At 35.0% G+C, this 14,640-nt stretch overlaps 1 protein-coding gene across 1 annotated transcript in view; it reads left to right on the top strand.

Moving 5' to 3' along the window:
- Positions 1 to 14,640, top strand: part of VAV3 (vav guanine nucleotide exchange factor 3) — a 358,886-nt gene that overhangs the window by 307,073 nt on the left and 37,173 nt on the right. Inside the window, 2 exon segments of the mRNA XM_049765842.1 lie at positions 3,106 to 3,171; positions 10,908 to 10,942. Of these exon segments, the coding sequence (XP_049621799.1) occupies positions 3,106 to 3,171; positions 10,908 to 10,942 (101 nt within the window).

The raw sequence follows: 14,640 nt of genomic DNA, 5'->3' as shown, positions 1-14,640 counted from the left end.
GTCTATCAATCTTGTTTATTTTTTCAAAGAACCAACTTCTGCTTTCGTTGATCTTTCAGATTGTTTTTTGGTTTTCCATTTCATTGATTTCTGCTCTCAGCTTTGTTATTTCCTCCTGTCTCCTTATTTTTAGTTTATTTTGTTGATAATTTTCTAATTCTATAAGCTGCATCATTAAGCTATTCATGTATGCTCCTTCTTCCTTCCTGATGTGTGCTTGCAAAGCTATAAATTTTCCTCTCAGTACCGCTTTTGCTGTTTCCCATAGGTTCTGATAGTTTGTGTTTTCATTGTCGTTTGTTTCCAGGAAATTTTTGATTTCTTCTTTGATTTCATTTCAGACCCACTGGTTGTTCAGTAGTAGACTGTTTAATTTCCAGGTGTTAGATTTTTCTTCTGTGTCCCTTTGTAGTTCACATATAACTTCAGAGCCTTGTGGCCAGCAAAGGTAGACTGCAAAATTTCTATCTTCTTGATTTTATGGACGTATATTTTATGTGCCAGCATGTGGTCTATCCTGGATAATGACCCATATACATTGGAAAAGAATGTGTATCCAGGTTTCTGAGGATGGAGTGTCCTACATATATCTACTAGGCCTTTTTCTTCCATTTCTCTTTTCAGGTCTAGTATATTTTTGTTGGGTTTCCATTTGGTTGACCTATCAAGTGTTGACAAACCTGTGTTAAGGTCTCCCACAATTATTGTTTTATTATTGATATCCTTTTTCAGATTTGTCAACAATTGTATTAAATACTTTGCTGGTCCCTCATTGGGTATGTATATGTTTAGAAGAGTGATTTCTTCCTGCTGTACATATCCCTTGATTAGTATATAATATCCATCTTTGTCCCTTACAACTTTTCTGAGTATAAAGTTTGTGTCATCTGATATTAGTATGGCCACCCCCGCTTTTTTAAGGGTGTTGTTTGCTTGAATGATTTTCCTCCAGCCTTTGATTTTGAGTCTATGTTTATTCTGACTATTCAGGTGTGTTTCTTGTAGGCAGCAGAAGGTTGGCTTCAGTTTTTTGATCCATTTCGCCACTTTGTGCCTCTTAACGGGTACATTTAGTCCATTGACATTGAGAGAAATAATTGTCATGGGATTTATTGCCATCTTTGTATAGAAGTTTGGTGTGTTTTTTGTTCTGTCTTGTCTTTAGAATAGATCTTTCAGTTTTTCTTTTAAGGCTGGTTTTGAGTCTGTAAAGTTTTTGAGCTGTTGTTTATCTGTGAAGCCATGTATACTTCCTTCAAACCTAAAAGTGAGTTTTGCTGGGTGCAGTATTCTTGGTGAAGCATTTATTTCATTGAGTTTTGTCACTGTATCCCACTACTGTCTTCTGGCCTTGAGTGTTTCTGATGACAGGTCTGCTGTAAATTTCAAGGATGCTCCCTGGAATGTAATTTCCCTTTTCGACCTTGCTGCTTGCAGTATTCTATCTCTATCTGTGGGATTCATCATTGTGACTAGGATGTGTCTTGGGGTGTTTCTCCTGGGGTCTTTTTTAGCTGGTACTCTTCGGGCATGCAGGATTTGGTCACATGTTTTTTTTTTTTGTTTGTTTGTTTGTTTGTTTTTAGCTCTGGTAGTTTCTCTGTGATGATGTTCTTGACTGTTGATTTTTTCCTGGAGATTTTATTCTTGGGTCTCTGGGACTCCAACGATTCTAAAGTTGTTTTTGTTGAGCTTATCAAAGACTTCTATTTTCATCTGCTCATATTCTTTGAGTAAGTTTTCCATTGTCTGATCATTTGATTTAAGCCTTTTTTCCACTCTCTTCTGCTGTGTAAAGTTGTTATGCATCTCATCTTCCAGAGCACTAATTCTATCCTCAGCTGCTTTTAACCTGTTGGAAATCTCATCCATTATGTTCTTCAATTCGTATACTGAGTTTTTCAGACCTGTTATTTGACCTGATATTTCAGTTTGGAGTTTTCTGATTTCTATCTTCATATTCTCTTGATTTTTATCAGTGTTCTGATCTATACTTTCTTTGAGTTCTGTGAGCATCCTCCATATTTCTTCTCTAAACTCCATTTCTGAAAGACTGTGTAGGTGGTTGGCCATTTTTGGGTCATCAGAGTTTCCATCTTCATTCTTCATTCTGAAGTTGGTCTCCATAGTTTCCCCATTATCACGCTTGTGCTGTGGGTTTTTCTACGTGTTGTAGTGGTATTTATTGGCTTAAGTGGGCTTAAGGGGGCCAGCAGAGTCAGCTTTATCCACAACTCCAGCTGAAAACACTCACCTCAGCTGAGGCAAGTCGTCAGGGGATGAATGCCAGAGAAGATCAAAGTTCCCAGGTTGAAGCAAGCCAGGGGAAGCCCCAAAATGTCTCAATAAACACAACTCTTAAAGTTGGAAAACCACAGAAGATGGTGAAAACTGCAAAATTGGAGTGTGCCTTCCTGTCCAAAAGGGAAAGATATATTCTTCAGCATCAAGTGACTTGGCCATCTGGGACTAGATATTCAGTAACTGGGAGAAAATGAAATTCATAAAAACCTTGTCTGGCTGTCTGGGCTGGTAGCCAGGGAAAGCCTGGAGGTCGGGGACAGCAGAGGGGATGGCTGGGGCCTATCAAGGCTCCCAGCACACCCTAGCTAGGGAGAAGGCCTTCGACATGGGTTCTCTCCAAACCCCATGCTGGTTAGAGCTAGTCTCCAGATCAAGAAAGGATTCAATAGAGAGCAGAAGTTAGAATTCTTACTGCACAAACATTATCTTAATCCTACAGGAAAGTAAAATAGTTTTTAAAACTCTGCTTATAGGGGGCCAGGAAGGTGGCGCTAGAGGTAAGGTGTCTGCCTTGCAAGCGCTAGGATGGACTGCGGTTCGATCCCCTGGCATCCCATATGGTTCCCCCCAAGCCAGGAGCGATTTCTGAGTGCATAGCCAGGAGTAACCCCTGAGTGTCAAATGGGTGTGGCCCAAAAACAAACAAACAAACAAAAAAAACAAAACAAAAACTCTGCTTATAACTATACTTGATATATTAGGAATTCTGAGACTCCTGAATAACAACACTATGTACTCAGTCTTATTAAGTTATCATTCTTTGCAAATTTTTTTCAAACCTGAAATTTTTTTCTACTTTAGGGTAGAAATTTAGCATCTGGAGAAGTTGGATTTTTTCCAAGTGACGCTGTCAAGCCTTGCCCATGTGTAAGTATGCATATTATATTTATTATTGTCTTGCTTCCAATACTGCAATTAATTGTGCAAAGCATACAAGTGAAAGTGGTTAGCTCAGTGCTTTTATTGATACTTTCAAGAGATGCCATAGTAATTCATATTTGAATTATGGCCATTATTAAAATTTCAAAAGTAATTATTCATGCTGTCAACATGCTTTTGAAATGTTAAGGCACAAATTTTTAACTTATTGAAATTTACGAAATTATCTGTAAGATTATAGCTGGAATTAACTAAATCTTATAACTTAGATATAATGCAGGTGTCCCTTGACCCACTCAGTTGAGAATTGTTCAGTCTATTCTATTCTTATTCACCCTGGATCCCAGATAGATAATACACTTCAACAAGAGTATTCAAGGCATGTCAGAAAGCATGGAAGTTTGGAAATATGTAAAGCATGGAAGTCTACAAGCTCCTCAATTAAATCTCTAAATATTTTTTCCTTGTTTTAACTAGTCATTCTTGTGGAACATGATAATGAAAAATTTTTGAAACATCAAATACTTTAGAAACATACAAGAAAAATGCATGATGTTTACTCATATCATAGAATCATAATGTGATGTTTTATAAGATTTATAATTTTTATTTTAGGGTGACATTCTCATCATAATTTGTGATTTAGTGTACTTATTTTCTACAAAACTTTATAAAGCTTTTTACTCTAAATAATTCCTTTAATATATTGAAGCCCATGATTCAGGGAGGAAGTAAAAAAGCCCTTTTAATCTATTTTTCAATTCTCCTTAGATTTATAATGTGGGTAGTCTTTGTATGTTACAAAAGTGAATTTCTGTCTTCCTTGATTTCATAATATTGTCTACAGAATAACTTACTACATTTGTTCAAACTTAATTAATTTCAGATAAAGGGAATAAAAAAGCACCAGCTGTTTTGTGTTTTGTGATATGGGTCACATATTTTTATCTTTTGTGTAATCTTAAAAATTATTAGTTTTACACACTTGCATTTTATACCCAAAAATGATTATCTAAATTTCTGTCATGTATATAAAAATGACTGCTTTAAGCAGTTTTATTTATATATAGGCAGGTGGCAGGAGACTATGTTCTAACACTCAGATGTTCAAAATCCTAAAGACATCAAATTAAGAATATTAGGCATTTTATAAAGTAAGTACTATGATGTTGTGTTTTAAGAATAGGCTGACATGTAGTAGGAATTTTATAAACTTTTATGAGATGAATGAATCCTAAGGAAAAAGAAGCTAACAATAATTTGTAGATGACTGCAGGAAATTAACAATGGTAAATATGAATACAATCAGCTTATCAGAGCAAATTAATGGTATTCAATGACCTAATTTACTATTAAAAGTATATGACAGATCTTAGCTGCAAAAAAAGTGGTATTTATAACTTAAAGTAATTAATGTTTATAAAATAGCCATGGCTTAATGAAATTATGAATTTTTTCGTTTAAAAAAAGTTATATAAAGGTAAGTAATAGCCAGAATCTGGAAACAACCCAGATGCTTGACAACAGATGAATGCTAAAGAAACTGTGTTACAAAAAGAAATATTATACAGCAATCAGGAAAAATGAAGTCATGAAATTTTTCTAAACATGGATAGACATGGAATGAGTCTAATAAGTGAGTGAAATAAGTCAGAGGGAGCTAGATAGACACAGAATAGTCTCACTCATCTGTGGGATTTAAGAAAAATAAAAGACAGTAATGTAATAATACCCAGAGACAATAGAGATGAGGGCTGGATAGATCGGCCACAGTGTGAACCACAGAGTGGTGAGTGCAGTTAGAGAAATAACTACACCAACAACTATCATGATAATGATAGTGAGTGAAATAGAATGCCTGTCTGTAAGACAGGCAAAATGTTGGGGAGGAAGGAGATGGGGCACTGGTGGTGGAAAGGCTGCACTGGTGTAGGGTGGTGTTCTTTTTTGTAACTGAAGCCCAACTACAAACATGTTTGTAATCATGGTGCTTAAATAAAATATTGTATTAAAAAAGGTAAAAGCCAATAAAAAGCATTCTGCTGTCTACTTCAGGAGTGGTTAAGGGACCTTGGGATGCCAGGAATCAAACTGAGGTCAACCATATGCAAGGCAGTACCGAAACCCTGTGTTCTCTCTTCAGTCCACATAGTATCTACTCAAAAGAATACGTTTTCTTTAGAATCATGGTCCAGATAATAATCTGGAGAAAGAATTGAGATGCACTAATTTTGTTTAGGCAAATAAAACATTTGGGGGACGGCAAAAAAGGGAAGAGAAGTAGCAAAATGGTTGTCATGAAATCCTCCTTTGTAAACATCTCTCCTTTTCTCCCAAATTTGAAAGTATTGTCTAGGTTTTAAAATTTTCCAGCAGATTTTTTGGCCACGTATCCTAAAAAATCATCTCTATTTCAGCTAGAATGCTTGTTATTGGTAAAGAATATCCTGTTGGTCAGATGAGAGGTTTTTATTGGCTCACGAGAACTATGAGTGTTGTTTTCATATTCATAATTAAGAAAGGGAATCACAGGTTTCTAAAAGGGGTAAACATGTAAAAGTTTCTTAACTATCCAACTTGTTACACTTATGACTTTCAGTTGTTTTTGTGTTTTTTTTTTTTTTTTGCTTAACCCAGAGTTCTATTGTCTGTTTGCTTTCTTTTTATTATGTATCTTTAAACACTTTGATTACAAACATGATGGTAGTTGGGTTTCAGTCATGTAGAGAACACCCCCCTTCAACAGTGCAACATTCCCATCATCATTGTCCCAAATCTCCCTCCTTCCCACCCCCACTCCCGCCTGTACTCTAGACAGGCTTTCCACTTTCCTCATTCATTCACATTGTTATGATAGTTCTCAGTGTAGTTATTTTCTCTAACTGCACTCCCCACTCTGTGGTGAGCTTTGTGTCATGAGCTGGAACTTCCAACCCTCCTTTCTTTGTCTCTGAGGATTATTGTAAAAATGTCTTTTATTTTTCTTAAAACCCATAGATGATAAAACTATTCTGTGTCTATCTCTCTTCTTCTGACTTATTTCACTCAGCATAATAGATTCCATACTTTTCTTCACTTAAGTGAAATGATTGGAATGTAACTCATGGTGAGGTTGTTCTGTTTTACAATGAAAATTTAAATTATCCAGATAGAAACTAAGATTTAACCATGCTTGACATATCTTCATGAAATCAGTGAAACAAAGTTCAGTTTACATTTTATTTACACTATGAGTAAATAAGTTAATGAGTAACATTTATGTAGCAAGTGATTTAAAGATATTAAGTAGTCAAGTGATGAAAATGTAAAAACCAACCCAGGAACCAAATTTACCATCAAATTTAAACTGAGACCGGAGAGATAGCCTGGAGGTAAGGCATCTGCCTTCTAGGCAGAAGGACAGTGGTTCGAATCCTGGCATCCCATATGATCCCCCATGCCTGTCAGGGGTGATTTCTGAGTGTAGAGCCAGGAGTAGACCCTGAGCGTTGCTGGGCGTGGTCCAAAAACAAACAAACAAACAAAAATTTGAACTATGAAGTTTCAATTTTAATAATTTCAAATACTGTATGACACACTTTAAAGCTAGATTGTACTGCAAGTGTGCAATAGTTTTGTTTTAACTGAAGGTTATTAATGATTACATAACTGTAGTCAGATTGGATCCAGTAAAGACCCAAACTTTCTGTCTGGTAATAGAAAATAATAATCTAAACATCTTTTGCACTTGAAAGCTTCCCTTTCAACATTATTTTAAGGCACCAAATTCTTTCTAATAATTTTTAATTTTGTTTTTGTTGTGTAACTGCATTTCACAAAGGTGTGACTTTTGACTGGAAGCATATTATGTTTCTGAAATGCTCTCTATTCTAAAATATGTAGGTAACTAGTGATTTTTAACTTGGATATTTTAGATATCTTAAAAATGATTAACTATTTAAGACATTTTTGTTTTATTTTCTGGCATTTTCTGATTAAAAATACAGTAAAACTTTAAAAATTGAAAGAAAGAAAGGTAAGTAAATGGAGTGCAGACTTGAAAGACATAATTGGTTAAGGGATAGTTCCGGTGATGATTATTTCTTTTGGCTGTGGAACATGTTATTTGCCAGGGATAATCTAAAACTAGTGATCAGTATTCAATTCTGAGCAAAACGAAGTATTTTTCTGGGCCTAGAAAGATAGTATAGGTGTTAGAGAATTTGCCTTAAATGCAACCAACACTGTTTTGATCCTCAGCATTCCCTGGTCTTCTGAGCCTAGCCAGGAGTGATCCCCAGCACCAATATATATACTTCCCCCCAAAGTTATTTTCCTACAGATGATCCATCAAACTCATTAGAATTTCTAACCTTAGATTCTAAAATGCCCAGTAATAAGACTGAGATTCATACCAGCTCTGTAACCTAAGTAATTCTAAACTAGAAATGTTGTTCAAAGTGATTATTTATTGGGCCCCAAATGCAAACACAAACTCTCTCTAGGTTGCAGATAGAAAGGGTTACACGATAAATATTTGCAGAAGAGGGACTTATCACTTCGTGTGTCTCTGACTGTCTAGTTTCCAAGGAAGTTGGGTTAAGCTAAAAGAACTTATCTGAAAATTCAGCTATATTTCTTCAGGGGAAACAGAGCTTTTGTGTGAGTTATTCCAAGTTAAATGTCTGCTGTTGAAGAAAAGTTAACACTCGTTAGAGGAACATAATCAAATCTATAAGGCATGGCCTCAGATATATGATCTGCTCTAGACTTTTGTGTCACCCTGTATTTTGTGAATCACTGCCATCTCCTGGCAAGACTACCCACAGTTGGAATTCTACTGTTCTTTATTCTCCTATGTTCTCTCCTCCTCTCTGTGCCCTCCCATTCTCCCTTGCACTTTTTTCCTCTTTCTTTTCCCTCTCCTTTTCCATCTCATGCCTCTATCTGCCTCCTACTGCATTTCTCCCTCTTTGTTTTATAAAACAGATTTCTCTGGCTACTGTCATCAAAAGCGAAACTGTTGAAGATTGATTTCTATTTGCGAAACAAAATGTTCTGAGGGTATATATGAGGAATTTGAATCACTTCGATTTACTTTAAACATTATTTGTCTATATTCTTATATAGATGGTGGTATATATGGGTAGAAATGGATAATATTGTGCTGAGCAAATTAGTCAGAGAGATGAATAGACATAGAATGATCACACTCATTTGTGGGATATACAAGAAAAGATAGCATGGTAATACTATTCAAACACAATAGAGACAAGGGCCAGGAATCTGTCCACCGTAGGAAGCTTGCCACAAATAGTGGGGGAATGCAGTTAGGGCAGAGAAGGGACCACTCTGACAATGATAGTTGGAAATGATCACTAAGGACAAGAACTGGGTGCTGAAAGGAGATAAATTGATATGCATGATATTCTTTCAATAACAGTATTGCAAACCACAGTGGCTAAAATGAAAAAAAAAACAGGGTGTGGGAGAGAGTGTTTATATGTGTGTGTGAGAGAGAGAGAGATAAAGAGAGAGAAGGAGGAGGAGCAGAAAGAAGAGGAAAAAGAGGAGGAGATGGAGGAAAAGAAGATGGAGGAGGGGGAAAATAATAATAATAATGTCTGCCACAGAAGTAGACAGGGCAGAAGGGAAACTGGCGACATTGGTGATGGAAAATGTGCTCTGGTAAAGGGATAGGCATAATACCTTGTATGACTGAAACTCAATTTTGAACAACTTTGTAACTGTGAAAAACATAACTATGTAAAAGCAATCTTGTAACCACAGTATTTAAATAAAGTAATTAAAAATGTAGCAAAACCCCCAGAAATATTTATAATATAATATATATAAATATATATATTTATAAAAATGTGGGAGATGGTTCAGGACAAAAGAACTCATGCTTTGTAATCCTGAAACTCTGAGTTCAGGGGATTGAGCAATAGCACAGCTGGTAGGGCCTTTGCCTTGTATGCGGCAAATGCAGGTTCGATCCCTGGCATCCATTTGGTCCTGGAGCCAGCCAGGAGTGATTTCTGAGTGCAGAGCGAGGAGTAACTCCTGAGTAACACTGGGTATGGACAAACAAATAAAAAAACCCAACAACCAAAGAAAAAAAACAACAACACAAACTCTGAGTTCATTTATCAGCCAGTGCCTCAGTCATGTTTTGAGTTCTGTCATAGAGCTTTTGTCTGAAATCCCCCTGAGCACCTGTGTGAGAACTATAGCAACCCTTGACAGGCAGAACAACCAGGTGTGAGCTCTACAGCTCAGTGTACAGAAAACACAACTCACAGAGAGCACCACTGTGTATATGTAGTGGGACCAAGCTTTTACTGTCCCAAGTCATCAAAACAGCAGAGCAAGGAAAGGAAGGAGAAAGACATAGATGAACTAAAATTAAAAGGCTATTCAAAATAGAAAAAAGATATGATTCATATCATAAAATAAGTTAAATATTAATAACTTTAGTGATACTTTGAAGAGAAAGGTACATGACTTTTTGTTTTTATATTTATATAAAATATGAATTAAAGTGAAAATATTTTCTATTTATCTGACAAATCCTCTTTTTAATATATAACTCTTATTATAAAAGATCAAACAGTAGCAGTCCATCATGACAACTCATGAAACTGGAGACATTTACACTGACCAGATTTCTGAAATGTAATTGTTACTGCTATAAATTATATTAACAATTTTGTTGGGTTAATTTTTGACCTGTTTTTTTTGTGTTTGCTCTTGTTTTAATATTCACTGTAGTGCTCAGGGTCCAGGTATAAACTACTGGAGTGCTTTGACAGACTGATGATTCACATCTTGGGATGTTGTGATACGGTGCTGCTCACATCCAGTAGTGCTTGAGGCCATCACAGTTATCTTGATGCTCAAATGCCATGTTATGGCAGGGATTAAATTTAGGCCTAGCATATAGAAGTCATGCTCTTTATAGCCCTTTGATCTATCTCCTCAGTCTGGTTAAGTATTTTTAATCACTTATTTTAAAACACCCCAGGGATACAATGTAATATAGATAGCAAGAACTTGGGTATTTCATGAAAAATGTCTTAAAATATAGGAACTTATGAACTTTCACTCTACATAGTATACTGTTAATTTATATTTTCATGACTGTTGGTATACCCTTTGGCTTTATTTTATAGTAGCCATCAGCAACTAGAATTTCTTTTCTTTTCTTTAATTTACATAGAAAATGCAATTTTTCTCTTCTGAAAATTCTTTAAAGAGAAAAAATATTATTTCTCATACTTCTTTTATTAAAAAGTTTTCATGTAGGTAGATTTTAAAATCAGTTTACAACGTAAGAGTTTATACCCAGTTTATATGGTTGGTTTTGCCTGTTTACCCAGTGTCTTGGAAAGCAGAGTGCTATTTGGTTTTCCTAACATTTTCGTTTTAATTTTCTGTGATAGGATTAAACTGCCTTGATAATAAATGCCAAGAGTTTTCAATTCATATTTTCCTGTTATCTCTCCCCTTGGAGGTAAAGTAGCAGTAAAATGAATGAAAGAATGAATTAAAGTGAAATGAATTATTTTCTACTTATCTGACATGTCCTATGATTCACTCTGTATAAAATTACTGATGGATACTTTCAGGACTGTGCTACTTAGGGTTTTATAGTGCTGAATCAGCTGAACTGAATTAATGATTGATTTCTAAAAGCTCCCCTTAAGTAAACTTAATCTATTTTTGCCTTTTTTATATCCTAGGTGCCCAAACCAGTAGATTATTCTTCCCAACCATGGTAAGTATTAAAAATGTTTATGTAGCTAAGTTAAAATACAAACCCTTTAACTCCAGGATGCTTTAAATGTGAAGGTAGTAAACCACATTCCATTTCCATTCATCGTGACTAAAGATGTCTTCACTTGCAACACAGCAACATAATAAATTTATGTATTGCTGGTATTTCCACAGTTTTGCCAGAGAGTGGTATGGTATGTGCGTATGCTGCGCACATGTGCACTTGCCACTGGACATAGGAAAACATGTATAGAAAAATAGATTTCTCAATAAAATGTGAAGAAATCATTATTGCTACTTGGTTTAAAGAACAACAGAAATAGAGAAAGTAGTAGATCCTAAAAGTTCAGTTTATTAAATATTATATAGAAGGAATAACATCTAGAGCAAGGAAGTGAAGTGGATAGTAATTTTTTTCAGACAAGAACACAGTGATATCTTCAAGCAGAAATAAAAAATATAATTAAGATGCAAAATAGTTATAAGTAACATAGCATGGTTAATATGCATAGGGTATTCACAGTAAGTTTGGTGTTTTACACATTTTGTTTATTTTGTTTTAGCAACATCTATAAATTATGATTGTTATTATTTGTATAATTGAGGAAACAAAGGTAAAAGCTTTTCTACACATGTTCATTTTGTTAATATTGTACCGTCTGCATGCAAATCAGGATAGGGATACTTTTGAGAAATTCAGAGATCCTTTGATACCAGTTCAGTTTACAATGTATGTACCATCAAGTTGTATGCTATCTGTAAGACATTAAAATTGCTTTTTGTTTTCTAATCAAAGTATGGAAAGGTCTAGGTTACTATAGGAATGCATTGTTCTGTATAAGGTATAGCTCTCATCAGCTGCACTAGTAATGGCTAGAATTTTCTTTCATAAATACTAAGGTTTTGCACAATTTGCTGAGAAATTTATTCCATGTCTGTGTTAGAATTAGAACATTTGCTACATTTTAAGCTAGTTTAAAAGAAATTGCAGGTCTCAGTTTCCATGAAATTAAAACATAGCGCACGCGCACACACACACACACACACACACACCTATATTCTTAAAAAAAAAGTTGAACTTGGAGACTAGAGCTGAGAGCCTACAAAGTTACATTGAACAGCATTAGGAAGTAGCAAAAGGACACAAATCATTTAGTTTCCTTCTCTTTGGTCATATTTTCATACTACTAAGCATAGTATTCTACAACTATACAGACTTTGTAAAATAAATCAGTGAAATGCCATTCAGAGATCTAGAGGAAAGGTTCTGAACAACTTGCTTCACATTGTATCCTTGCTGATGTGTGAAATTCAATTGAAAATGTGGACATTTAGAATAATATTGTCATGAGATCCAAACTTTACCAACCAAACTTTAAATTGTGCCTATCATGGGGAGGAAGAGTGGGAGTGACCCTGGGCACACTGGTAGAGGGCAGCTAATTCGTGATGGAATTGATGCTTAGACCATTATATGCCTAAAATTCAACTAAGAATAACTTTTTAAGTCACAGCATTTTAATTAATGTTTGTTTTTTTGCACCACACCCAGTGGTGGTCAGATTTATTCCTGTCTCTACATTCAAGAAATACCCCTGGCAGACTCTAGGACCATATTGGATGCTGGGGATCAAACCCAGTTCGCATGACAAATGCCCTACCTGTTGTACTATTGATTCAATCCCTTGTTAATAAAAAAAATAAGTTTTTTAAAAATAATATTGTTCCAAATAATAAACTTTAAGATGTTCAGATGAGAGAAGAAATTTGAAAATAGGAAGAAATACAGATAATTCTCAGTATAATTTTAAATGTACTGTTTCTTTTCTTGAGCAGTTTGGACAGTAAGCACATTAAGCAGGCGGTTTCATATGAAATGCCTTCTGCTCAGGAACAAAATGATCAACTGCAACATAAAGTGGTACTTTCAATTTTAGAAATACCAAACCATTTAGAAATAATTGATTAAGAAAAAAAGGAAAGAAAAAAGAAAGAAAAAAATAATTGATTATATGTAATCTCAAGCAATTGAGCAGTGGAATATCACCAATAGTATTATTCATTATTTTCACATTTAAAAATAAGTGTTTTCCAAAAGATAAACTTATGTCCTATGTGTGCCTTCAAATAAAACAAAAAATTAAGCTGGCTATTTTTAGTAGTCCATGTTTGAAAATGTCAGGATAGCAAGAATAAGGTATGGGACTTACAACTTGGGAATTATTTGAAAATATGCATGAAGACTAGAAGCCAGATAAAATGGTTCCTAATACCCCATCCTGCAAGTAATCAGGTAACTTGGCTTTTGCCTGTACGAGCAGGAAACACTGGAATTAGAAGATCTGTTATATAGTTAGTCCCCTCACAAAAGGAAAGTTGGCAGATATTGAGTATGAATAACATACTAAAGGTAAAGGGGTCAAAAATAAAAATAAAAGAGAAGAGGCTATATGTTGAATAGTGCTCATCTCCAGTTTCTTTATATAACTCAATTCTAGTACTGTACCTGGTGAGTCTCATAAATACATATACTCCCCTTTCTTACATCTAGATAATAATTTAAATAGATTATCTTTAAAAATCTCAATGAACTCAGAATAGAAATCCTAATATCCTGAGATCTAGGTGGTATCCAATTTCACCATCTTTTTTGTTTGTTTGTTTTCAGTCAAATGATCAATTTTCTTCCAGTCTTGTTGCCACAGGTCACAACACCCACACAGTTCTTGATGTCTTTCTTGTATATATGAACAAAACAGATGAAAGAAGTAACTGACTTTCAAAAAAAAGACTTGAACTTACACTACAAAGGAAATCATTGAGAAAAGGGAAACCTAAAGAAAATACAGACATGGTGCTATAGAGAATACAATGGCTAGGGTACTTTCTTAACACACAACAATCTGTATTTCAGTCCTTTTTCTAAGCCTTCTAAGTTCCAGGAGAAATTCCTGACCACATGATTAGGAGTAAGCCTTGAGTACTGCCTGATGTAACTCCCCCCAATAAAAGAACAGCCAAAAAAACTAAAAAGAAAATTCAAAAGGAACTTATCTAAAATCTCAGGATTTGCATTCCCAGGATTAATAGAGGACTGGACATCAAAAGAATGAGCTGTGTGTTTTATAAAAGAAATTAAAACAAAAAAATTTTAAATTAAGGGTTCAGTTGAGAAGTTATTATGTAGAAGAGTAAAAGAGTAAAGCATTGTGCAATGGAAATAAAAGACACATAAGGACATTATGTCAGCAATCCAAGAATTATAACACTCAACTGGTGGCATTTCTGAAAAGATGGTTGCTGAGAGCATTAATTTCAAATACTAATAATTTTTTTTAGAATAGGAGGCTGACTATGTGGCTCCAAATAAAGATGCTACTGAGAGCCTAATATTGAACTGAAGTACTGAGCGTATAGCCAGAATGCACTTTATAGTGTGGTTTTATGTTGTAGAAAAATAAGAAAGATATGGAAGTTTCCAGAGAGAAAAAAATGATAATGTAGAAAGAATCAGAATACAGAATGGGTTCATGGGGCTGGAGTCGTGGTGCAAGTGATAGATTGTTTGCCTTGCATGCACTAACCTAGGACGGACCTCAATTCAATCTCCCCAGTGTCCCATATGGCCCCAAAGTCAGGAGCTATTTTTGAGCCCATAGCCTGGAGTAACTCCTCAGTGTCCCTGGGTGTGGCCCCAAA

The sequence above is a fragment of the Suncus etruscus genome, chromosome 19 (genome assembly GCF_024139225.1).
Source record: "Suncus etruscus isolate mSunEtr1 chromosome 19, mSunEtr1.pri.cur, whole genome shotgun sequence".
NCBI lineage: Eukaryota > Metazoa > Chordata > Mammalia > Eulipotyphla > Soricidae > Suncus > Suncus etruscus.
This window is presented reverse-complemented; position numbering and strand designations above follow the sequence as displayed.